Raw genomic sequence first — 23,870 nt, 5'->3', positions numbered from 1 at the left:
AACTATGAGGTATTTTAAAAACAATGCTTTATACAGGGTGACTGGAACTGAACCCGCCATAGCTAATACGCGTATAGAGGAGGTCATTTGGTGATTATTGAACCTTACTTTCAATGACTAAAGTTTTATAGTTTAGGAGATATGTCAACTTTTATACTTTTTTCAGATTTTTCCGAAATTTGACCTAGAAACTGCTTAATTTTTTTTCTCGCATGATTTTAGCCGATTTTTTAATTTGATACTAATATCGAATATGTCTTTATTCAAATAAAATAAATTTCTGATCCAGGTAATGATTGAATAACTAGTTACAAGCTGTCAAAGTCACACAAGACAAACCACGATAAAAAATTCTACTTCGATTTCGATTGAAACAAAAATTAATGGTGATAATAAATTGCCAATAATCTTAAAAATATCTCTAGCTTCTCTTATTTCCAATGATGTATCACATGTTGTATTTAAATATTGAAATTTATCAAAAATTCAAAGTTTATGGACGAAAATGGAGAAATAATACAAAAATTATTGAATACAAAGTTGATTTTGATTTTTTTTAAAGTCTTTTCTTCATAATGTGATTATTATTTTTAAATTATTTTTTCAAAAAACACTCAAAAATAGTTATGAAAAGGAGTATAGCAGAAAATATGAGATTTTGAAGAAACTTTGTATGGATAATTTTCGTATTATTACTCCATATTCTTCCATAAAATTTGAATTTTTAATAAATTTCAATATCTAATTACTACGTGTGATATATCATTGGAAAGAAGAGAAGGTAAGAGATATTTTTAAGATCATTGGAAATCCATTATCACCATTAGTTTTATTTTAAATCGAAATCGAACTTGAATTTTTTATCGTGGTTTGTACTTTTGTTGAACTTTGGCGGCTCGTAACTAGTTATTGAATCATTATCTAAATCTGAAAGTTATTTTATTTGACTAAAGGTTTATTCGATATTAGTGGATTACTAATGTTTGGCCAAAAAACGTTTCCCAAATTATCACATCGCAAACAACGTTTCGCAAATTTTCATTTGGCAAATTCTCATTTGGCAAAACAACTTATTGCAAACTTTTAATTCGCAAATGTCGTTTTTGGCATATTATTGTTTAGCAAATTATTGTTTGGCAAAGTATGTTTTGCCAAATGTTTCATTAGGCAAAAATATTTCACGATAAACTATTTACAAAACAATTTGATTGGTGCATAGAATGGAATACAAATTAGCTTGTGGTTATTATTTTGTTTAGTGGGTAGTTAATATAAATATTTTCTAAATAAATTTTCATATTTCATTCTTTTTATCGAAATTTCCAAATGATTCATTAACAATAGAGATGATTCTTGCGCTCGGCGGCCGCTGCCGCGGCACGCTTCGCTCGCCTTCGCGCATTAAGGGTCACTGTTCTAACCTAACCTAACCTACTATTTTCTACAATACCTACTTTTTGCAACCATACTATTTTCTGCAATCTCTCTGTTTTACATAAAATTATTGTGAAAACCATGACCATGTGCCTTATGCTTTGATTTGTGGGTAACGGTGGGTACTCGTAAGTATGTGAAGTGTCAATTTGACCAAGCAAATTATTTGGGATATAATATTTGGCAAAATAAAACATTTGCTATATAAACATTTGCCAAGTAAAATTTTGCCAAATGATAATTTTACCAAATTAATTAGTTGCGAAAAGTACATTTGCTAAAAGTTTATTTGGGAAATGAAACTTTGGCGATAAGTTGTTTGCGAAATGAAATTTGGCGAAAAGTAATTTGGCCAAACGGAAGGATACCGATATTAGTATCTAATTAAAAAATCGGCTATAATCATGCGAGAAAAAAAATTGAAGCAGTTTTTAGGTCAAATTTCGGAAAGGATCAAAAAAATCACGATATGCTAAATGATCTTGCTGAAGTTTACCTAATGATGACTCACAGTATAATATTATTACAACAAAGTACTATTTATGAAAAACATAGTATGGAAAACGAATATTACGAAAATACTTTCAAGTTTTTACCCATGAAAAGCTCAAAGTGGTCAAAGGGATTCTTTAAATCTGCAGTAAAAATAATATTAAACATTTCCCGTGTAAAATTCGACCCGGATCAACATCACAGTATAAACTTAAAATACTTGTGCAAAATAACATCGTCAAGAAGCACTTGTCCAGAGATTTTCCCAATTAGTCCGTACATGAGGGCGAGAATCGAGATCAACACTTTTCAGATAAAGGCCCGAAATCTTCCATCAAACGGACCGTTTACTTAACTGTACATCAATCACTTTGTAAGGTCTAAGAAAATCTTTATGTAATATAAATTCCGCGTGTGACGGATCCCTAAAACCTACCCTTACGCTTCGGGGCTTTGAGAATTCAGCATTCACTTAAAGCTACTCGTAACTTATACGTTAGTGAGGCCGTAAAGCAATACTTAGAATCGAAGCTGAATAATCGAGTTAGGAAAATTTTGTATCTTATTTCTATTTCGTTTTTAGCATAGAATTAAGATGTTTACCAGTCTCGTAATTTGATTCTAAAAAATATTCGCAAATACAACGCTTTTCTCGAGAGGGCTCAGATAGGTTTATTTCGTCTGAATACACTATTTTTAAACTTCAAGTAGGTTATGTATCGGAGAAATAATGTTGTTTATCACAGTATACAGCTATCTGTGTGTAGGTGTTACGAGAACGTCCTATGTTTTGAAGGGCAGAAGACCGACCTTCATGATCCGACCAGGGTTTAGAGCTCATGTAATTTCAACTTTCCTTAATCTACGTATCTACAACTGTTACTTTTACCTCCCTATTGTTACACTTATCATCAAGCTAAAACTGACATTAAACTGAATCAGCTGATTACTCAATAATGGTACCTTTCCCAGACTTTCTGACACCACTATAGTATTTATATGAGTATGTTAACATGGGCTGGTCTCGGCTCATATACCCATTTACCTAACACCCTGTATATCTCTTGAACAGCAACATCCATCATTTCAATATAAAATACTGTAAAAAATAAAGCCTCATTTATGACAATAGCGAAGCGATCGCGAAGTCGAATCTATAACCGTTCTTAATTATTCTGTGCTATAACGAACGTCACTTTGTCTACGAAATAGCGAAAAATCACAATGATTACAGTCTTAGCAACAATCACGTGTAGACCAAAACATGGCGTGATTACGTGGATGACACATCAACCGTACAGTGCAATACTTGCCCAATGTAAGTGCGCCTTTATCGTGCGCACGAGTTTCCTAAACGTTAATAACCGTCTGTAATTAGAATGTGCCGTGATAAGCGCCCGTGTGTGCCTGAACGAATTCGCCGGATGATGAAAATCATTTACATTTTGAGCAATAAAATCCGATATAATTTTAATTACTGTTTAGGATTTTGAAAAAGAAACATCCTGGCTATACAGGAGTTGAAGCAGTGGGAACGAGAGGTGGGAATAGTCCCGTGATCTTGAAAAAGAACCGGACTTTTACTTCAATCATTCCGCCTATCTTCTGGATTATGGAAAAGCTTGTTGGTGTTGTTGCATAAAATGCAATTATTGTTCATATGATTACATTTTGGGTAAAATAAAATGTGTGTTGACTGATTTACAAAATTAGTTCTGACAAAACTTTACATTCATGTATTAAAGAAAATGTCATTGTAGTAAAATTGATCCTGATATTATGTTGTTTAAAAAAATAATAATTGAGAGACATGTTAATAATGTTCAGTCAGTGATAAACCTCATTAAATAGATTTACAAAATTAATATAAATTGTTACTAATGATATTTTATTGCTCAATCAATCAAATGTATTATGGATTGATGTCAGTTTGTAATAAAATGTTTATTTTTAATTGGAAATGTTATTTCGTATATTCTGCAATATTTCAAAGTCTAGAATAGAAATTATTTCGGAACTGGGGCATAGAAGCTATCATTATCATCAGTTAATGCATAATCAGTAATCAGTTGCAGAACACGTGTAAAAATGATCACGCAATCATTTACAGGTAACACGTAATTTATTCAATACAAAAACTTTCGTTTCAGTTCGGAGAAATTGTAAGAACTATAGAAAATGCTTGCCTAGAAATATACTGGTTTAGAATCCTACTAATATTATAAATGCGAAAGTTTGTGTAAAGTAACAAACATAATGAACGGATTTTGATGAAAATTTACAGTATTACTGTTTATAGGTACGTCAGAATAATAATGCTATAATTTATAAAGATCTGTGACAAGCTAATTTACGCGCGGGCAAGGCTGTAGGCAAAAGCTAGTTCTGACATAAAAGACGCGTCACGCAGATTCTCGACTGACAAATTAATGAAAAGGGCATTCACACTGAACCTTTCGCGACCCATTTACGGAAAGTACCGGTTTTATAACTCTTAGATCCTTCATTAATTTTTTACGGGCACACAAAAATCAAAAATTTGACGCGAAATAACATGAAAAGACAGCTACTTTAATTTCAGACAACATTTTCGTTAATGAATAGTTTATTACAGGCTGGAAATCTACCTGGTCGGCGAAGGTTAATTGCGTAGTAAAGAAATTAAAATCCTATAAGTACTGAAAATAACGGTAAAACAGGGTCGTAGACTAAAGACTTTTAGTCTGCCGATATTTGGTCGGCATCCAATTGGTATGAAGAATCGTGTAATGTGCGCACTTCCATACACGTTCATAGTGATTAAGAACAGCCCGATCCAACTATCGGCTGACTGAAAATGTGTAGTTTGTGGGGTGTCTTGTGTTGCTATGAAGGCAAAATTAATAAATATGGTCTTTACCAATATCGTTTGTATAGCAAATGCATATAAAATGGAAATTCAGATGCGCAGTGCATCCAGTTTTATCGGCTGCATTGAGTTAGTTACATAAAGCCGATCTAAATATCGCCAGATGACTCAGAACGATAATGAGTCGGCCATCACGCGATAATTACGTTTCCTTCAAGGCAGAGACACACCTATTATGTTACACCTAAAGACTATAATTCTATCTTCATTATCGCATCAGACGAGATCAGAAACGTCACCTACAGTGTTAGAAGTCAAAGATAGGTGATATTTTATCGTTAGAAACGAAATCGCACATCTTATACGAATTTCTTTAAATTCGACTACGAATAAGAAATCTAATTTGTAAGCGACAAACTTATTCGAAAACAATCATACAATACACGAGCCCAACCATTAGTTCTATCATAGAGTTAAGCAAGAACGGCAAATAAGACAAAAATAATTTTCCATTGCGAGATCAATAAAACATCACTGAAATCACTAAAACTTTATAAGAGTGCTATAAGTGTTCTATGCGGCTTTGTCAACTTGTTTTAGAGCCGAAAGCTGAATAGTATCACTAATTTTCACATAGTCTTTCACTTTCAGGATTAGCATTATACGTATAAAAGTTTAGAACAAGTTAGATTGTGACCAACTGGTTAAGTTTTAAATGTCCAATTCGCAAGCTCTCAAAGCAATATTTCTCATTATAAAAGCAGACTAGAAAGATTTCATTGTTCCGAATAGGCTCCGAAACTACTCGACCGATTTGAAAAATTATTTCACTATTAGAATCCTACATTATTTCTCGTGAACATGCGTTCAGCTAGTGTCATAGAATTTATAAATAAATATTTTCATGTTCATAAATTGAAAACAGCAGCGAAAGGAAATAATATGGGAGCAGTGTGCAACGTTTTTCAGCTAAATCCCCGTCAAGGCCGAATCGCGGCGATTTAGCGTCTGCTATACGTCAAGCTCGAAAATGCATTAGATAAACAGAATGCAAACCGTGTTTACACTCACTTGAATATCGCTTGGTCGGGTGAAGGTTATTAAATAAATAAAATATCCTTGGACATTTTACACTGCGCCTCTAGTCCCAAACTAAGCAAAGCTTGTAATACCCATATAGTATTTCAACGGTCAACCTATAACCCATTATAGGTTGTCTGGTAGAGGATGCTTTTTAATTTGAAAGCCTATTAAATCTAGTCTTAAGACGTTTGAAGGTTAAAAATTCTGTGATTTGTTATTTAAAGATGCATTCACAGAGGTCTCCTATCTGACTCGTAGTCAATATAAAATGTTTAAGTGTGAAGAAAATAAATGTTTTATTTAGTTCTAAAGGTTATTTCTGCTAGGATCTAAAGATCTCTAACATTATGAGCCTTTCACCTAAATGTTTATATGCCCTCGGAAATACGCGCAAGATTCACGGATTATAACATTGTGCACCAAGTCTCAGTTAATTTTATTTGTAAATTAATATAAAAATTACCAGTTGAATATTTTTTTTTTCTAAAACACGGTTTCCTTCCAATACCTATCATCATCAAGTCGCTGACGCAAACGCGTTGAGAGTGCACATTGCACCCAAAGGCGCCGAAAAACTGTATAAATATCATACCTATACACTTTTACCTACTTTATAATTTAGCAATTTTAACAAGAAAAGAAACATTTTGTGGATTCGCGAAAATTCTCCGAAACTGAGTATACGAAACTTCAGGCATCTACCTTCACTTTGCCTACTGAAGTCTGTGTTTAATTTATTTGCGTATTCTAAGATAAACCTAACAGTTTGCGTTTCGATAAGGTTTCTCAGCTACACCCACCTAAAGGTCATACAAGTGTCATACAAGAATCCAAGTGGCAGCGCTATCGCGAGATGTTGCCGTGCATCTCACTCATCAGATTCCAAGTAGAACGCACTACAGCATAAATTACCGGTGGCAGTTTAACTCAATTATCTTTTGTTGCCTGTACGTGAACGGCGAAAACAATCTAAAATTGCGGAGTGAAACGAGAATGACAACTTAGTTACCGGTTCTAAATTCCTATTCAGCGCTAGCAATTGCTGGTTTGTTGTTCCAGCGTGTCACGTACGGACCACGGAGCGCATTGTTCGCGGAGCGCGGCCCAGCGCGGATGCTCGCGGCGAGCCCGCGTGACGTCACCAGCGCCCTGCCAAATGGGTTACCAACGTCATCCGCCCCACCCGCACCCGGCACCACGCGTGCATTCTTCCCTCCGACTAGACAGCGGCAAGGTCACTGCGCCACGCGCGAAATCACGCCGGCATCCCGACACCGCACTCTTACATAAAATAAAAATACACTAACCTGTTCTTTTCCAACTCGTTATGAGTCGTCCTGGAACAAAAAACATACATTGTAACCGCACTGATTGTCACGTAAACTTCACTGCACTTCACTGCACTAAACACCGGCCGCACTGACTCACCTGCTGCCCTGGGATTTCTTCGTCTTCGGACGCCGTCCGCCCGACCGGGACTCTTCGCAGCCCGGCAAACTTGACGCGTATCCGTGCTCCGCTTCTGCAACAAAGATCACTGCCATTCCGTCAAAATCAGCTGATTATGGCACGGCAAAAATAGACGGGAGCCATGTTGACGTGTGCGTGAAGTGCACTCGATTGACAATTCAAACAAAGAAAATCCAATTCACCTCTATCGCGCCTTTCGAGGAATTCAGCAGCTTGAATCAAGTCAGCAATACTCATATTTATGGTATCCTGGGTAATCACAGGTATTCACGAACGTCACACGACTTTATTCGATTAAAACTATAAATAAAAGTATCCGAAACCGCTCCGGAGCTCACGACTGCGTTTGCCGATGTCAAAAGCACACTAGCGAGTCGGACGCGCGGCGGTGTATGCCGCTTCGTGATTAGTCGGCGCCGCTCGGGAGCGCTCGGCGGGCCAATCGCGGCAGCGCAATGCCCACAATAAAATACCTGGGTCAATCACGTGAACTTTGTGTTTCCAAACAAAACATTTTTTTTCTATGCGCTCTGTTGTGGCGTGGGATATCGAACAAGTTTTATTTTGTTGAATAATTTGTGCAGCTCGCATTGGAGTGCACTCGCGATATTGCATACAATATCAGCAGGAATACATCAATGCTTCCAATTACGCCAAGCCCGATATTTCAGCACTAAATTCATTTAAGCGCCTATTCAAATGCATTACGCGCTCGCAAAAGTTTTGAAAGTTACAAAATCTTATTGTATTCATAAAATCTGTGAAGGAAATAAAAATGTGAATACATTTGAGAAACACTTTTAATGTTTAAAATGTCTAAACAAGTTTTTAGAGTTTCATTGAGTATTTTCAACATGTGAAGGCGAGCAAACAAAACTGGCAATAGATGTTTCCTTGGTTCCTGAAATAGAAACAAAACAGCATTCTAATAGGGTTCCTATTCCCTGAACTAAAATTCTAATTTAAAAAATAATAGGAAATTGGGATTAATAAAAAGATGACAAACTTTTCAAATACCCTCACTTTAAGAGGAAAATTTAATTTAAAAAAAAAAGGTTTTAAAACCTTTTTTGGGAAGTTTTTTCATGATTTTCTTGCAACTTCTAGTTTTTAGTGTAATTTCCTACTCATAGGGATCATGCATGTACTCACAGTGAGGATCCGGACTTTCCTGTAGTACTGGCTGAACACTCGAACCATGCAGCAGAGGAAATTGCACAGCAGGTGTGGCTTGAACTCACATGTGGTCTCACTTATATCCACACAATTGTTCAGTAATAATGGGAAACCCATTATGAAATTGAATATTAGACACCATTCATCCTGAAAACAAAAAGGAGAATTAATATTTTTGTCTCTCATAGCTTTTTGGTATTTTCTAGTGAATTATTGTAAACAAAATTATCATGTAATTTGATTTTATACAGCATTTACTGTGTATCATCTTTGATACTATAAATAATATGTTACAATTTTACAATTGCTGAATGGATTTTGATGTAACTCTTTTATTAACTTGAATTTTATTAATATACATTACTAACATGTATCAAGCAAGCTACATTTATATGATTTCAATGCATGCACTTTTATTTAAAACTGATTTCTAGTTACAATTTAAAAGATTTTGCAAATTGAATTTGTTTTGTTTACATACCTCATGTGCTAGTAAGTTAAAATCAATATCCTTAAAACTTGGCAATGGAGGGTATGCGCCTTCATCTACCCTCTCATTAAATGTTTTAATTATGGCTTCCAATCTGGCACAGTTGTACAGTATGAAGGCAGCACCTAAAACAGAGAAAATAATTGAAAATCACTCAATGAATAGACAACAAACAGACAGAAATAAGCAAACAGATGTTTTGTTGATTAAACTAAGCCAAAAAAGTTGAAATACTTATACTATTTGCAAAGCTGCAATGATAGTGAACTCACACATCTTGCTGACTTGCTTAAATGACTTGCAACTACATCCTTCCAGTAAAATAATTATAAAAAATCTTAACCTTTACTAGATCCTGCAGCGGAACAATCGAAGTTAATTTTAACAGCACTGTTTGGTCGGCTTTGCAGCAATTCAAACACCACTGCAGACTCCCCAAGATGTGCGATGAACTCTTTCCATTTTGTGTCTGTCGATACTCGTACTCCGTACTTGTGTTGGGCAATTAGAGACATCTCTTCTTGACGAATCCTGGAACAGAGAAAAAATAGGAATCAATAAATTGTTTTTAATTCAAAATCATCATCTAAACAAGTCAAAAGTTCTAGTACATTATTATTAGTTTCTAGTGTATAAATAAGGGAATTATTACCTGATGAAATCATCAGCTTTTATATTGACTTCTTTAGCTCCTGTTTTTGCATTTAACACAACACCACACAACACTGCATGTCCTGTTCCACTTTTGAACGTTGATTTGGATGTCACAATAACACTCACACTATCAGTCCTTTCACTTGCCTTAGCATGTATTGAATACAGGTTATCTATTGATTTTGTTAGATATTTCAGACGCAAGGAAGTCAAACTATCGTCGTCACTATCACTATCCAAGCGAACTTTGTTCGTAGAGTCACTAATTCGCTTTATTAATTCATTATTATACTCCAACGCCTCTGCTAGACCAACAGGAATCGATTTCAGCCGATCTAAAAACATATGGACTCGGCCGTTGACGTTTGTTACTTTAGCGACTTCCAAACGCCAATTTTTCGACTCGGTAATTAGGTCTGTAGCTTCTTTCCCGATGCAGCTCATTAAGGCTCCATCTGCGTCCACTTGTAAACCCTGGAGATCAATATGTTCGTGCCATGATTTTAGTGTGTCTGGAAAACTGAAGTCGCCTTGAGTCTGAAGATTCTCCGAGTGTTTTTTCACTAATAAATTCCTAGCTAACTTAGGTTTTTTTGTCAGGAACTGGAACACGTCGTCGGTAAATGCATCTAAAACGTTTTCAACCATCATCATGATGTTTTTCCTTATTTTTTCACCGAAAATTCACAAAACAAACACGCGCTCCAATTAACTTTGACATTTACTGACTGACAGATTACAGATAAAACATCATCGTGACTGACAGTGACAGGCAGTAGAGGTGCCCTTGCCCTTGCTAAATCGATAATCAATTTATTAAGAGTGTATTATCATAATAATTAATTACATAATATCGGGCTAAATAAATAAATACTAATAGCGGGTTTAATCATTTGCATGATGACTGAATTAATTACGAGATTATTTTATTTTGCTTTGTGCAGATATGGTTTTTGAACATAAATTAGCTGACGTTGTTAAAATGACGTTGACAAGACATTTGTCAAAAAGTCTTGGATGGGAAAACAATTCGTGGTCAATTTTTTATTAATTTTATTTATTTAAGTACGTCCGTTACTAGTCTAATATTTATTTACTGCATTTATTTTACTAAGCATGTTATAAACTATAGTTTATAATGTATTATCCTAAGTGTTTTATTCTTGTTGCCGTGATATGGCAAGCTACAATCGTATCTTCACACGACCATCTACTCGAAGGTATTTATTGTGGAAAACAGAACTGTTACGAAGTCTTAGGGCTTACAAGAGAAGCAACAAAGTCTGAAATTGGCAAAACCTATAGGCAGTTGGCCAAAAAGTTCCATCCTGATTTGCACCGAGATCCTGAAGCCAAAAAGGTAGCTGAAGAAAAGTTCAAAGAAATCGCGACAGCTTATGAGATTCTCCGCGATGATGAAGAGAGGACCGACTATGACTACATGTTGGATAATCCCCAGGAGTACTATGCTCACTACTACCGGTACTATCGCCGTCGGATGGCGCCTAAAGTCGATGTCCGAATAGTAATCTCGGTCACCATCACAATTATATCCGTCATCCAGTATTACAGCGCCTGGTCCAAATACGACACTGCTATTAAATATTTCATGACAGTTCCAAAGTATAGAAATAAAGCGATGGAGATTGCAAAGGCTGAAATAAATGAGAACCAATCGAGAAAAAATAAGAAAACCAAAGCACAGCAGAAGGAAGACCAAGATAGAATAATAAGAAGAGTTATAGAGGAAAATATGGATATCAAAGGGGCTTATGCGAAGCCCGAGATAGTGGATATCCTTTGGATCCAAATACTCATTCTTCCGTACACCATAGCTCTCTATATCTACTGGTATTTGAGATGGCTCTGGAAGTTTACGATTATGAAACAACCATATGGAGAGGAAGAGAAACTCCACTTAATTAGGAAGTATATGAAGTTGGGACAGCATCAGTTCAATGCTATTGATGAAACAGAGAAACAAGAATTCCTGGAAGAGGAGTTGTGGATAAAAGACAATTTTGTTGCATGGAAACAAATCAAAGATGAAGAGGCCAAAAAAGCCTTGGCAGAAAACAATAAATACAAACAGTACAGACGTTACATCAAAAACCACGGAGTTGGTAGAATGACCTTTGATGACTCATGATAACACTAATAAATGTTGTGAATAAATTATTTTAAAATAAGATCTGTACACATTTACTTCTTATTTTCATATAAGCAAATGTTGCAATGAATTTATATTTATTTCCTATCAATATTATGTAAATACAGAGAGATATGAAATAAAAAACATTTTATTACAGAATTTGTTGCTTTAATTGTTTATAACTATTTTCTCAACATGTACTACAATGATTCAATTATTTTAATCATACATTCATAATTTACATTCATCACAAATGGCATTTGTTAAGGCATTCTAAACAACACTCCTGGTGCACCACATCACACAAGGCAAGTCACAATAGTTCACAATCACATTTGTCTTATTATTATAAGTAGCTACAAAATAGCTTTAGTCCTTCAGTTCTGTATGTCAGTTTGTGCCAAAAAAATTAAAATAATACTGAAAGTGATAAGTTATTACCAGAGTAAATACAAATGAGTAGGTCATCTTCATAGAAACGCCACACTGACATTTGCGGTGAGTTGCCCCGAATTTTATGTGTGTGCAGTGTGCGTGCGCGCCGCATACGTATTGGCGCGCGCTCACATACAAACCGCGCTCGGTGCGTTTCTATGAAGATGACCTACTCATTTGTATTTACTCTGTTATTACACAACAAAAAGTCAATGATTGTGATTCCTCTCCTGACCTTACTTTCCATATTTTGTTCCTTTCAAAATAATCAATGATTAGGTATATTCGCAATGTGTGGCATGGACGGAAATGCATTTTCTCTTACTAGACTAAAGGCAATTCCGCAAGTGCATCTGTTTATGAATATTTTCGAAAAGATATGCTGAGGTTCACTGAATACGGCCCGTGACCATTCAAAAGGCGACAAGAACATCGGACTGCCACTCTTGCGATCCCCTTATAAACCGATTGACTATAGGTCATCATCATCATCATCATTTCAGCCATAGGACGTCCACTGCTGAACATAGGCCTCCCCCAATGCTTTCCATGTTGATCGATTGGTAGCGGCCTGCGTCCAGCGCTTCCCTGACTATAGGTAATTTCGGATTAATGGTAGCTCGAAGCTGGAAGGGGCAAAGTCACGGGATGAGGTATAAGTAACACAGGTCAACGCGTGCGCATACAAATAGGTAGTACTTAGGCCACAACAGAGTGTGAATACCTATACCTTCTCGCTCAATAAATTACAACATTTGTGCGTATCTTACCAACTACAGTTTACACATTCAAAAATATACTACCTTAAGACAAATGCAATTGCTGTGAACTATTATCATAATAAAAAATATTTTGAGATCCTATTTACAAATGATATCACGCTCCACGACGAATTCCATACACATACATTTATAAGCGTTTACAATCATAATCAACGTTAAATTATTTATAGTTTGCATTTGGCAGTGCATTTCTGACATCTAGCTCTGGAATAGCTGCAAAATAAATATTTTTTGGAATGTTACAATAATATATTATTACAGTATTTAGTACCAAACATTTTTTTGTTTACGTCATAATCAAAGTAGAGACGCTAACGGGTCGGCACTTTCGTTTTAGCGTGATAATCAATTCACATTTCTTAATCATTCGTCAACATTAGTTTTATTCGATTCTGTACTGATTAATGCCAGCCCGAAGGAAAATTAACTTCGTCAAGATAATTTATTCGACTTTCAGCCAACACGCTTAGAAAACAACACCTTTATGTATTTACAAATTCATGCATAGGTACGTTGTTTTGTAACCCCATATTATCAATATTATTCTTATTAGGGGCCCGTATTATTTTATTTTGTATTTTCATTATTACCTATTTGTTACTTTTCAATAATAGAGATCATTTACCAAAATCGTCATCATCATGTTTGCATTTTGATTTGTGAATTTATGGTCTATATTTTTGTACAAAATTGTTATTATTTGTATTACTTAGATTACATGTATTATTTTATCACTTTTAATGTTATTTTGAATATAGAAGAAAAAATATTTAATTAATTCAGAAATTATTTCTTTTTGTTTATTCAAAAATAGGTAAGAATTTTTCCATGATGTAGGTATTTGGTAACAACAATATTGTTTTGAACTTTAGTGATGCAAACTTAATTAGGTTCTTCTATTTTAAACATCAAGCAATAACAAAATAAAAATTTTGGGTTCTTTATAAAAGTTATAACTAGTCATACTAGTGTTAATCTACATTTCATGATAAAAAGAACAGACCCAAAACTAAATAATGTTATTGCATGCTGAATTATTTATTACCACCAATCGTACCTCTAATATGTAATGAAATTTTACATTATGCACAAAGTTATTGGCTATTGTATCTAATTTTAATATTTTTATGCTTTTTTCCAGATTCCATGCTAGGCACAAACAGGTACAGTCGGCTATGAAATCGGTTAGTCTAGATTCCAGTTTAAATATTATTCAGATATATACAAATCGAATTTTTAGAATTGTTTTCTTATTTTACACTGAAAGGAAACTTAAGACTCACTGCAATGACAAGTGCAAAACTTAAGCAAATATTTCTTATTTCATTATTATTTCAATAATTTTCAGTATCTTTTTAAATGTCTGTGAATCCGCTGTATCATAAAATTTTCTCAACTTTTTGTTAATTCGGTGAGTATTACTTAACGGGTTCTTAAGTACGCATTGGGCTTAATTCCGAGTTGTTCTATCTCTAAGATTCTTATTCGTTAGTAGGTAATTATTATTCTTCCTTCCTAAGCGAATGGATAAAAATGTTAACTAAAATCACTGCGCGACTTTTTCTGCCACAAACCCACAATAGAAACTATAAAATAAATGTGTTCATCTTATTATTATTTTTCATTCACCTCAGAAATAATACAAAGATATGTTATTTTAGAGATAGTATCCAACTCAGAACCGAGCCCAGTCATATAGAATCAATCTCCTACAATTATTTACACACAACATCCAATTACAATAATATCCTTCCATCTTAGACACTGTACATTATCTTTTTATTTGCTATACCCGATCTATCGTTTGAATTTTTATTTAATATAATATCTATCTACATAAATAGTATACACAAAATATGTTTCTAGTCTTTTCGACGCAACACTCTTCTTTACAGATCAATATGATTCAAACTCTGAATATAGCTAACATCAGTAGGTATTTTATACATCAGACTTTATACATTCAATCATATAATGGTTCCTTTTAAAAAAATGGATTGGCCTGAAGAAGTAGCAGAATAAGAAAAACAAACTTGATTTTTTATTAGTAACTATCTTCAGGAAATATATTTCTTCAGTCAGGCCATTTTTTTATAATTCAATGATAATTTTATCCATTGTTTACTTCAGATGACTGTACTAAATGTTATAAATACTTACAATTTTTAATAGTTGAGTAATCTTAAAGACTTGAAAATCAACAATACATCAGCAATAGATAGTTGCCAGTTTAGAAAACCAAAAATATTTTCAACTTCTCTTCATTGGAAACGAAATAATCACAGACTTAATAAATTTATTTAACCTGGCATCACAATTAAATTTCCATAACAAAAAATAACCTACAAATTGACCAGCAATTACACAAATTCAATCAACTTTAGTAACAAAATCTGTCAACAAACTTTCTTTGAAAAATCAATTCCCAAGACTAAATCCATACTGTCCATGGCGACTTATACATAAATATTATTTAGCGTTCAATAGGCTGCCTCAATCGTCAGTCAAAGGCGCACTGACTTAACTTGTAGCGCGAATCTTCAGCTAACCCACAAATGTCACCACAGTCACTGACAAACCAATGTCAATAATTTGACTGAGCACTGTCACGTCACTATTTTGAGCACTCCGTTAATGCGCATGCTCCGTAGAACACTAATACGTCACCGAATACTAGAGGCACGTTGCCGTACGCTAGCGGCACGTCACCATCGCCATACGCTAGCGTTCCGTCAGCACGCGTTAGCGGCACGTCACCAAACGTTAGCGGCACGTCACCAAACGCTAGCGGCACGTAGCACGCTAGCGACGCGGACGCGAGACGGCGACGTGCAACGCGCGACCTCAGACCGGCGTCTCGTGGTCGGCCTCCTCAATTCGGCCCAGGCGCCACGCGTTTGGGTCTGTCGCTGTGGTTACAAGTGACATTCAGATACGGTTCTGTGGCCGTATACAGGGTGTTAGGTAAATGGGTATATGAGCCGACACTAGCCTATGTTAACATGATCATATAAATGGTATGGTGAAGTCAGAAAATTGATATCTTCATTTTAATTATTTTAAGTTTCATACAAATCGGATTTAATAAAATTTATATTGTACGAAAATTAATCAAAATTCTGAATTCACCATACCATTTATATGACCATATTAACATGGGCTAGTGTCGGCTCATATACCCATTTACCTAACACCCTGTATAATAACCTAAAAACACATTTTGAAAATTTTACATTAATAAAATTGGATTTTTAAAGAATTTAAAAATGTTTTGTGACCACACACCACACAAGCTTTTGCGTTAGTTAATAAAATTATTTGCAGTATTCAATAACTCAATTTGCGAAGTTATATTATTTTAGTGCGCAAATAATTTGTGTGTGTTTCAAGCTTGTGCAATGTTATTCCAAAGGGATTGCTATTTATTAAGAGTGAGTAAGCTGGCAACACAAAACATTTACTGACAAGAAATTTTGACACCCCACACCAATGTTAATTACAACGATTAAAGAGGCAGAAGGCATAGTCTTTTCATACTTGAATTATTGCAACTACAATATTTCACACATTTTTCGTATACACAATTACAATGTATAATAACAAATGTGTCAAAAATAAATTCATTTTGTGAAAAACTATGCCTTTACCCAGCAAAACATTTATAAAAAATAAAACCGGGTGCGAATGGGTGAAAAATAAAACAAATAAACAAAAAATTACCTTTCGACTGTCGATCTTCCAAACATGCGTTAGGAATTTGGATCAGGGATGGACTAAGGATCGTAATTAAATGTAATAAAGCTCATAATTCTACGTACACTAATTAAAATTAAAGGTAACAAACTATACATTAAAGCACACGACAAAAGCAAGACGAATAGACACGTTTATTTTTATCTATATATATAAAAATGAAACCCGTTTCGCGTTGTCACGGCATCACGTGTGAACGGCTGAACCGATTTCGATAATTCTTTTTTTTAAATGTTTGTGGAAGTCCAAGGATGGTTCTTACGGAAAAAAATATTAAGAAAATCTCTACGCTAAGGCGGTACGAAGTTCGCCGGGTCAGCTAGTTAGAGATAAAAAAGGTGCATCATAAAATTTATATTCTATAAATTCGTTGTGATCAAATTTTTATGTACTTTTTAAGTTAGTTATATCTAACTAATACATTAAAAAACAGACTGATTTATAAATGGTAGGGGTTTCTAAAAGTGTATAAGAGTATTTCTCAAAAAAAGTGTACATTTTGAAAAAAAAAGTGTGCTTTGAAACAGTTATAAAGTTTTATATTTATAAATCATCACACAAAAAAAACACACACACAATTTTGAAGGATGAATATTAATCTTTAAGATAACGAAGAATTATAGCTATAATCCTACTTATTACCAAATATTTAGATATTTTAAAAATAGTCCTTTTTTACCTTTCATACAAAAACCTGTTTGCCACCCTAGCTTTTTCATGTATTTTTGTTTCATAAAATGCGATACGTAACTTAATTATTGTAAATTTCTTTGTATTATCGTTCTACAGTAATCGCAGTTTCTGTATCAAATTGATTTTCTATGGGGTGTCATAATGAATTGGCAATTTAAAGCAAAAAAACAAAATGAGTCGCTCTCATTTACTATTTCGTTATTTACTCTTTAGTTACGATTTATTTCTACTTTCCCATGGTTTCTGAACAATTCCGTATTTATTTTACACGGACAACAATAGCTGCACTCTGAATGGCTGTTGGCCTGACGTCTCCGCCATAACATCTATCGCGAAAATTAGTGAAAACGTGTGTGTTTTGTGGGATTACTTTTTCGTAACAGGCAGTAAAATCAGCGATTTTATATAGAACGGTAAGTCTTCATTTAACCATTTTTTGTAATACGTGTGGTACGAACATTTAGTAAGCTTTTATATTTGCTGTAACAAATTTTATCAAAAAAATACTTGTTTCTGATCTCATTTTGTCTAATATTTCGTTACGTTTTTTACGAATTTCGTTACGTTACGAAAAAGTACAACATAATGCTGAGTGTATACTGTTATTACCTGACTAAGCATAGTAATATTCACTACTTAATTTATTTCAAAAAATATAGAGCGTTAATAACAAAAGGATTGGATAGGTACTATCTGCTTTACAGAAGTGCCACCAGCAAAAAATTATCAAATCATTTAGATTACGTTTTTATGTGATTACTTCTTTTGTTTTTTTAGGAATGCCGCCAAAAACCAATGCCGAAAAGCAAAAAGCTTACAGAGAACGACTCAAAATGGATAAACATGATGAAACAAAAATAATTTTATTAAAATAGTATGAATGATTACTAACTTATTTTATTTCTAACCCCTTAATATTACCCCGTATTTGGGTGCATACCTACTTACAAATATTTCGAATTGAATAAATGAAGAGCATTCACAATATTTCGCCAATGTATAACAAGCCTTATGGCCTTACTATTTCGTTACTACCGTTTCGTTACGTACATTTTTTTTGAGAAATTCTAAAACTATTACTAGTATCTATCCACCTTCGCTATGTATTCATATAAGTGTTATTACATAAATATTATGATATCAGCACAAAATAGACTAGGACGTTAAAATACAACTGGCAAGCTAAAACCTGTCAAGGATTTTATGTCACTGTGACACTAAACGTCATTTTAACAACATCTATCGGTGTTAGAAAACATCCGTTGACAGGCTTTCTTGCTAGGCTACATTCAAAATATTCTAGTTAAAGATGTGAACATAAGGTAAATTATTTAGTAAAATAGTGTCATGGATACTAAGTAATATTCAACACTTATAAATGAATGTATATTTTAGTAATGAAAGGGGATAAAAAATACTAGATATGAAATAGAAACTACATCAAAAAGTTACAAGAACAACTTTAAAGTGAGTAAATATTTAAAGCACAAGCGCACTAAAATCTTTAAATTCGTTGAAAAATTCTAATGTTATTTAGAAATGTGGTCAAAATACATCAAGATAATATAAAAAATATGTTTAATATTTATCGTTATTAGTGATATGTCACACAGAACACCATAATTATATATCTACGGGTCGGATTATTAGGTTTCGGTTAAATATATTTTATATACTTATATGTATTCTAATTTTAGTGAAAATACCACAAACATTGCTTTAAAAAAAAGGTCTTCAATTGGCAGTGAAAATAAAAGACAATAAAAGTTACGTATAAAATAAAACATTCAAATTTTTTAAATAGGAAAATGGTGCCATCAACATTTTCCTCAAAAATATTTATTAAAAATATCACATTGCGCTTTTTATTTATTTTGTGGTATTTACACACAAATGGGAATTAATTGTGGTTTTCTCAAACACTGATCGAATCAATAAGGCTAGATAACTTAATATTTAATCTATTGGTTAAATAAATCTGTCACCAATAAACGGGGCAATCACAATAGCCCCATTAATTTGAACGGCATTAGAGAAACCTGGAACATACTGGTGAGAAAAAAAGGACTGTCAATTTCTTTTCATCATTTTTGTTTCTGTCAGTATTTTTATGGCTTTTGCTTTTAGCAACAACAAATTACCAGTTAGTCGTAAATCATTGTTTTTAATTTTTTTTTTATTTTCAACTAAAAACTTTTTACAAAGTGAGACTATTTTTTTTTCAATTAAAAAGTTTTTACAGGACTTGATTTTATTTCTCGCCAGTATTCACTAGAATGTCAGCATGGGTTTGATCGCGGGAGTACGGACTGTTTAGGATCTGCTTGGCTTGTAGGGTTAGGGTAACAGTAAGGCCCAGAACAGACGGTGAAACGCAACTGCAACGAAACTGCAACTTTGTGATGATTTTGATGAATGAAACTGAAAGTTTCAAACTGGTCGCGTCATGTGTGGTCTCTCAACGGACGCTTAACGAAACTTAGATGCAACACAAAAGTAACTAGCAGTTGCAGTTTCGTTTCACCGTCTGTTCTGGGCCTAAGAGGGTTTGATAAGGGGGGTTTATAGGAATTTGGAGGGGGTTTAAGGGGGTGTTAGGGGTAACATGTAACATGTAGTCTTCAGGCTGGGAGGTGCGCGGTGGCAGGTCGCAGCAGTGGCGCGTGCTCGCCTGCGCACGACAACACGTTACGGGCGGTACACACGACACGACACAAGCCGGGCGACACTGATGTTACGTTTTGTGAATGAGCAACATTTTTAAAACCAAACATGCTCCACAATAGTGCAGGAACACATTTAACAAGCCTTATGGCATTAAGTTCGCTTAATAAATTATGAGCAAAAAAGATCCTACGAATATAAAGTTACATGAATGTTGAAAACTGCGTTAAAATGGCAAACATTACTTTTAACTAGTGCTCAACGCGCGTGTAACCTTTATTAGAAAGGGGGTAAAATTAATAAAATATAAAAATGTTGCTCATTCACAAGAACAGTTAGGTTTCTAAAACGTCGATCGTATTCGGGCAGTTTCATAGTGTCCGATGGGAATATTAATTATAAAACTTTGTTTTTGTAAGAATATGGTTACTCCTCACTGACTGAATTTTATCTAGAACTTTCCGCCATTAATAGGATCAAAGTTTGAGAAACCGAAGGAATTCTGACTAAAATTCCGTTACTTCATTCCATAAATATCTAAAGAGAAAAATATTTTAATCGAAGATAAGGGAAGTTTAGTCAAAAAAGGTTTTGAATATTTTTGTCTTCACGTGTATACAGCCCTTTATTCTACAATCCGTTTATTCGTAATCGTATTTGTTGCGTTTTTCCTTTTGAAAATAATTTCACATAGTTTTAAAAACTTACGATTACTAACAAAAGGATTGTACTCTAACAACATAGCGTAACATCGAATATTATACTTGAGCATGTCTGCTAAATCTAAAATGTACCTGATTAATTTAAACTAGGTATACAATAATTATTGAAAACTAGCGTTACTTTACTAAGAAATAACAAAAAAATATTATTTGTACATAAAAAAGCATAATGTTACGATCTGAAAGCATCTAAGAAATGATTTAAAGTCTAATCTTTAATTTGATTATGAAAAGAAAAGAAAAGAAAAACTATAGAAATAAATAAGCAGACATCCTGAAGTATGAAAAACATTGAAATATTATAAAACGAGACGACATCCAAATACCAATAAGTTTAAATTGTGAATCTATGAAGTTAAATTTATACTTTCAAAGTTAGACGTAGCATTTTATTATAGCTCAAAGCTACGCCTACATTTTATTTTAATGAAATAAGCAATACTGGAATTAATAGCCTGTAACTTAATAAAATGTAATTTAAAATAAAGGTATATTCACATTTATTCGTAACTTGCGCATAGCGTAGACCCAAAACTCTTTGTAGTCTTATAACAACAAATTGCACTAAACAATTTTATTGCAAAATCGTATCAATTAGAAGAGAAGTAATAAGGTATCCATCTTTCTTTATCAATTTTTTTTATGCAGAACAAGGCAGGTGTTTTACCGTAATCGCACCTGATGTTAAGTGAGATGCAGTCCAGGATGGTGCATTGTGCCGTATAAAAGTCGCACGCACCGCGCACGTCACAAGTGTGAATACACCTCAATGGTTAGCTTTCTGAATATCTGGCATTCTAACATCCATGCACAAATTAAGTTCAAGATTAACTACGGCTAATAATGGACATCTGTTTTGAGGTTGGTATGGATAGTCTGTTGTTAGGAGTCGATAGGACTAAGAAGTGTTCCAGTCAGTTTTGTAGGTAGCAGTAAAAGTCACAATAATCATGCGTCATTCAGTTTTTAGTTTCCAAATTAAATTAGCAACTTCTGGGTCAAAGGACCTATTTGCTGGTTTCAAAGAAAGTCATATTTTTTTTTAGATTCGGATAATCTGCCATTTGTGAGTGTGATAAAAATTTAAACTTTTTATTAGTATGTAGGCTCTTTTCGGAGTACATATAATAGAGGTCCCAAAAATATTATCTAGCCCTGGCCAAAATATCGGGTCGGTTTCTTCCTGAATGGCCAAAACGAATGGTATTTAACTTAATGTAATATTCTCGTCAAATGAAAACACCCTGTTTGGGAAAAGTCAAAGTCCCCAGTCGATGAAGCACTTGATGTCGTGCCCTGAGTGCCCGAACAACGCCACTCTTGTGGCGGAGTTTTGGGCTGACACTGTGTAGGTTTGTTGTCGACACGACAAGAAGAAGTCAAAGTTGCCCAAATCGTATCATTCTTCTATTTGTCATCTCTGTTGGTGTATAAAAAGTATTTATCTACCTCTAGTGTTCCACCGTAACAACCAGACTACCCCCCCTCAAACCAGACCTCCCCTCCCCTCCACAACCCTCCATACCTTGCAGCTGTCTATTCAGCAGAGCGGTGATCCCGGGCCCGTCGCCAGCCTTTTTCACGACTAGCATGGGTTTGTCCTCACCCTCCTCGTAACTGTTGGGTAAGTGCCCGTTGCTGACCGCCATTGTCTCGCTCACCTGGAACGATACGGCAAGAATCTATACTAATCTATACTAATATTCTTGATTCATTTTGGAAATAATGATTTCTGTCAAGTAACCAAACTATTGCAACAGCGCTAGATCGCTCATAAAGAATGTGTAAGTCGCACTAAAGTAAGGTGTACGGATGCAGTATGGTTAAGTTTAACAAAGCGAGTATTATTTAATGCCAAAATCGCGAAATCTTATGCGTAGTACGTATACATCGATGATATTTTGTATGTAAATATTTCAAAACAAAACTCTTTTTTTCTCTTAACTCCAGGGATAGATTGCAGTGCGCTTCGGTTTACACATTAGTATTGGTCTGAGGAACAAAATGCATTACGGGTTGATTCTGGGCAGCACTTGGTCCAGACCCTGGCACTATCCTTTGGCATAGAGATAGTTTCAGTCCCGGGAAAGGACATAGGATAGTCAGGGTGTCCACTGCAAATGTTCGAAAAAATTCCCTGACTTTTCCCTGACTTTCCCTGACAATTTTTTCAAAATTCCCTGACCAACTATGTATACAACGTGTCCCAAAATTCAAGGATAAGCCGACGCCACAGGATGGACATAGTCATGACTACTTTAGGAAAAATAAGGAAAAAATCTATCTCAATTATTTTTTAACTTACACAATAAATTATGAAATTCAACGAAAATTGACACCCCTTATGATATTTTACATTACCACGACCACAATTTTTCAATTATTCCTGGTTTTCTGTTTATATCGGCAACTTAAGTAGTGCTGCTGTTCACCCCAACTCTTAAAACCCCCAGAATCCTTGCAGTTTTTACACAAAAGTTAATCAAAATATTTTAGTCATGACTATGTCCATCCTGCGGCGCCGGCTTATCCTTGAATTTTGGGACACGTTGACTTTTCGGATAGATCCAGTTAATTCTGTAACCTATTACTGATATCGTTTGAAAGAGCTCGTGAAGCACTTTCAAGATCAGTAAGCAGTTTTTCGATATCTTGTGTAGTTTAGAAATAATCGAATGAGATCACTTATCGTTTCCACCCTGTATTAATAGCACTCACAGTGAACTGCTCACTAGTCTGCACTCAATAATCAAATCAATAAATAATTATAAAAAAATATAAATAAACATAAGTTATAAGTTGCACTTTCACATCGACAATAGAAAATATTATTACCTATATCATTTTACTGAAACAAAAAAAGTACAACTATTAAAACAAAAAGGAGTAATTTAGTTATGACAAAAAAAATCATATCATAGATCACTCTAATCCTGAAAAAAGAACTATATGAAAGTAATCTAATTATGAACAAAATTATGTCATAATTTAGATCAATCCACTTCATTAGATAAAAACTAAA

At 34.3% G+C, this 23,870-nt stretch overlaps 4 protein-coding genes across 7 annotated transcripts in view; 1 reads left to right on the top strand and 3 right to left on the bottom strand.

Moving 5' to 3' along the window:
• The window catches only part of LOC114357765 (max dimerization protein 1), an 84,466-nt gene extending 76,741 nt beyond the window's left edge, over positions 1 to 7,725 (bottom strand). Inside the window, exons 1-3 of one of the 3 annotated variants that reach the window (XM_028311541.1) lie at positions 7,510 to 7,725; positions 7,286 to 7,379; positions 7,165 to 7,194 (exon numbers count right to left, since the gene is read on the bottom strand). In XM_028311541.1, coding sequence (XP_028167342.1) covers positions 7,165 to 7,194; positions 7,286 to 7,379; positions 7,510 to 7,564 — 179 coding nt within the window. In that variant the 5' untranslated portion in view covers positions 7,565 to 7,725. Of the gene's footprint in view, positions 1 to 7,164; positions 7,195 to 7,285; positions 7,395 to 7,509 lie in introns of all 3 variants that reach the window. The other 2 variants (XM_028311540.1, XM_028311542.1) reach the window with 2 other exon arrangements.
• Positions 7,726 to 8,057: 332 nt separating this feature from the next.
• LOC114357771 (DALR anticodon-binding domain-containing protein 3) lies at positions 8,058 to 10,366 on the bottom strand. The gene is made up of 5 exons (XM_028311547.1): positions 9,646 to 10,366; positions 9,337 to 9,524; positions 8,985 to 9,118; positions 8,480 to 8,650; positions 8,058 to 8,228 (listed from the first exon to the last, which is right to left on the bottom strand). The coding sequence occupies exons 1-5, from the start codon at positions 10,299 to 10,301 to the stop codon at positions 8,058 to 8,060; spliced, it is 1,320 nt and encodes a 439-aa protein (XP_028167348.1). The 5' UTR covers positions 10,302 to 10,366.
• A 286-nt stretch (positions 10,367 to 10,652) lies between these two features.
• DnaJ-8 (DnaJ (Hsp40) homolog 8) lies at positions 10,653 to 11,952 on the top strand. The gene has a single exon (XM_028311552.1). The coding sequence runs from the start codon at positions 10,786 to 10,788 to the stop codon at positions 11,794 to 11,796; it is 1,011 nt and encodes a 336-aa protein (XP_028167353.1). The 5' UTR covers positions 10,653 to 10,785; the 3' UTR covers positions 11,797 to 11,952.
• A 480-nt stretch (positions 11,953 to 12,432) lies between these two features.
• LOC114357772 (blood vessel epicardial substance-like) overlaps positions 12,433 to 23,870 on the bottom strand; it is a 54,649-nt gene continuing 43,211 nt past the window's right edge. The window contains exons 5-6 of one of the 2 annotated variants that reach the window (XM_028311549.1): positions 22,374 to 22,509; positions 12,433 to 15,925 (exon numbers count right to left, since the gene is read on the bottom strand). In XM_028311549.1, coding sequence (XP_028167350.1) covers positions 15,861 to 15,925; positions 22,374 to 22,509 — 201 coding nt within the window. In that variant the 3' untranslated portion in view covers positions 12,433 to 15,860. Of the gene's footprint in view, positions 15,926 to 18,544; positions 20,134 to 22,373; positions 22,510 to 23,870 lie in introns of those variants that run through there. The other variant, XM_028311550.1, reaches the window with a different exon arrangement.

The sequence above is a fragment of the Ostrinia furnacalis genome, unplaced genomic scaffold (genome assembly GCF_004193835.3).
Source record: "Ostrinia furnacalis isolate ACB-3 unplaced genomic scaffold, ASM419383v2 OfSCF3350, whole genome shotgun sequence".
Taxonomy (NCBI): Eukaryota; Metazoa; Arthropoda; class Insecta; order Lepidoptera; family Crambidae; genus Ostrinia; species Ostrinia furnacalis.
This window is presented reverse-complemented; position numbering and strand designations above follow the sequence as displayed.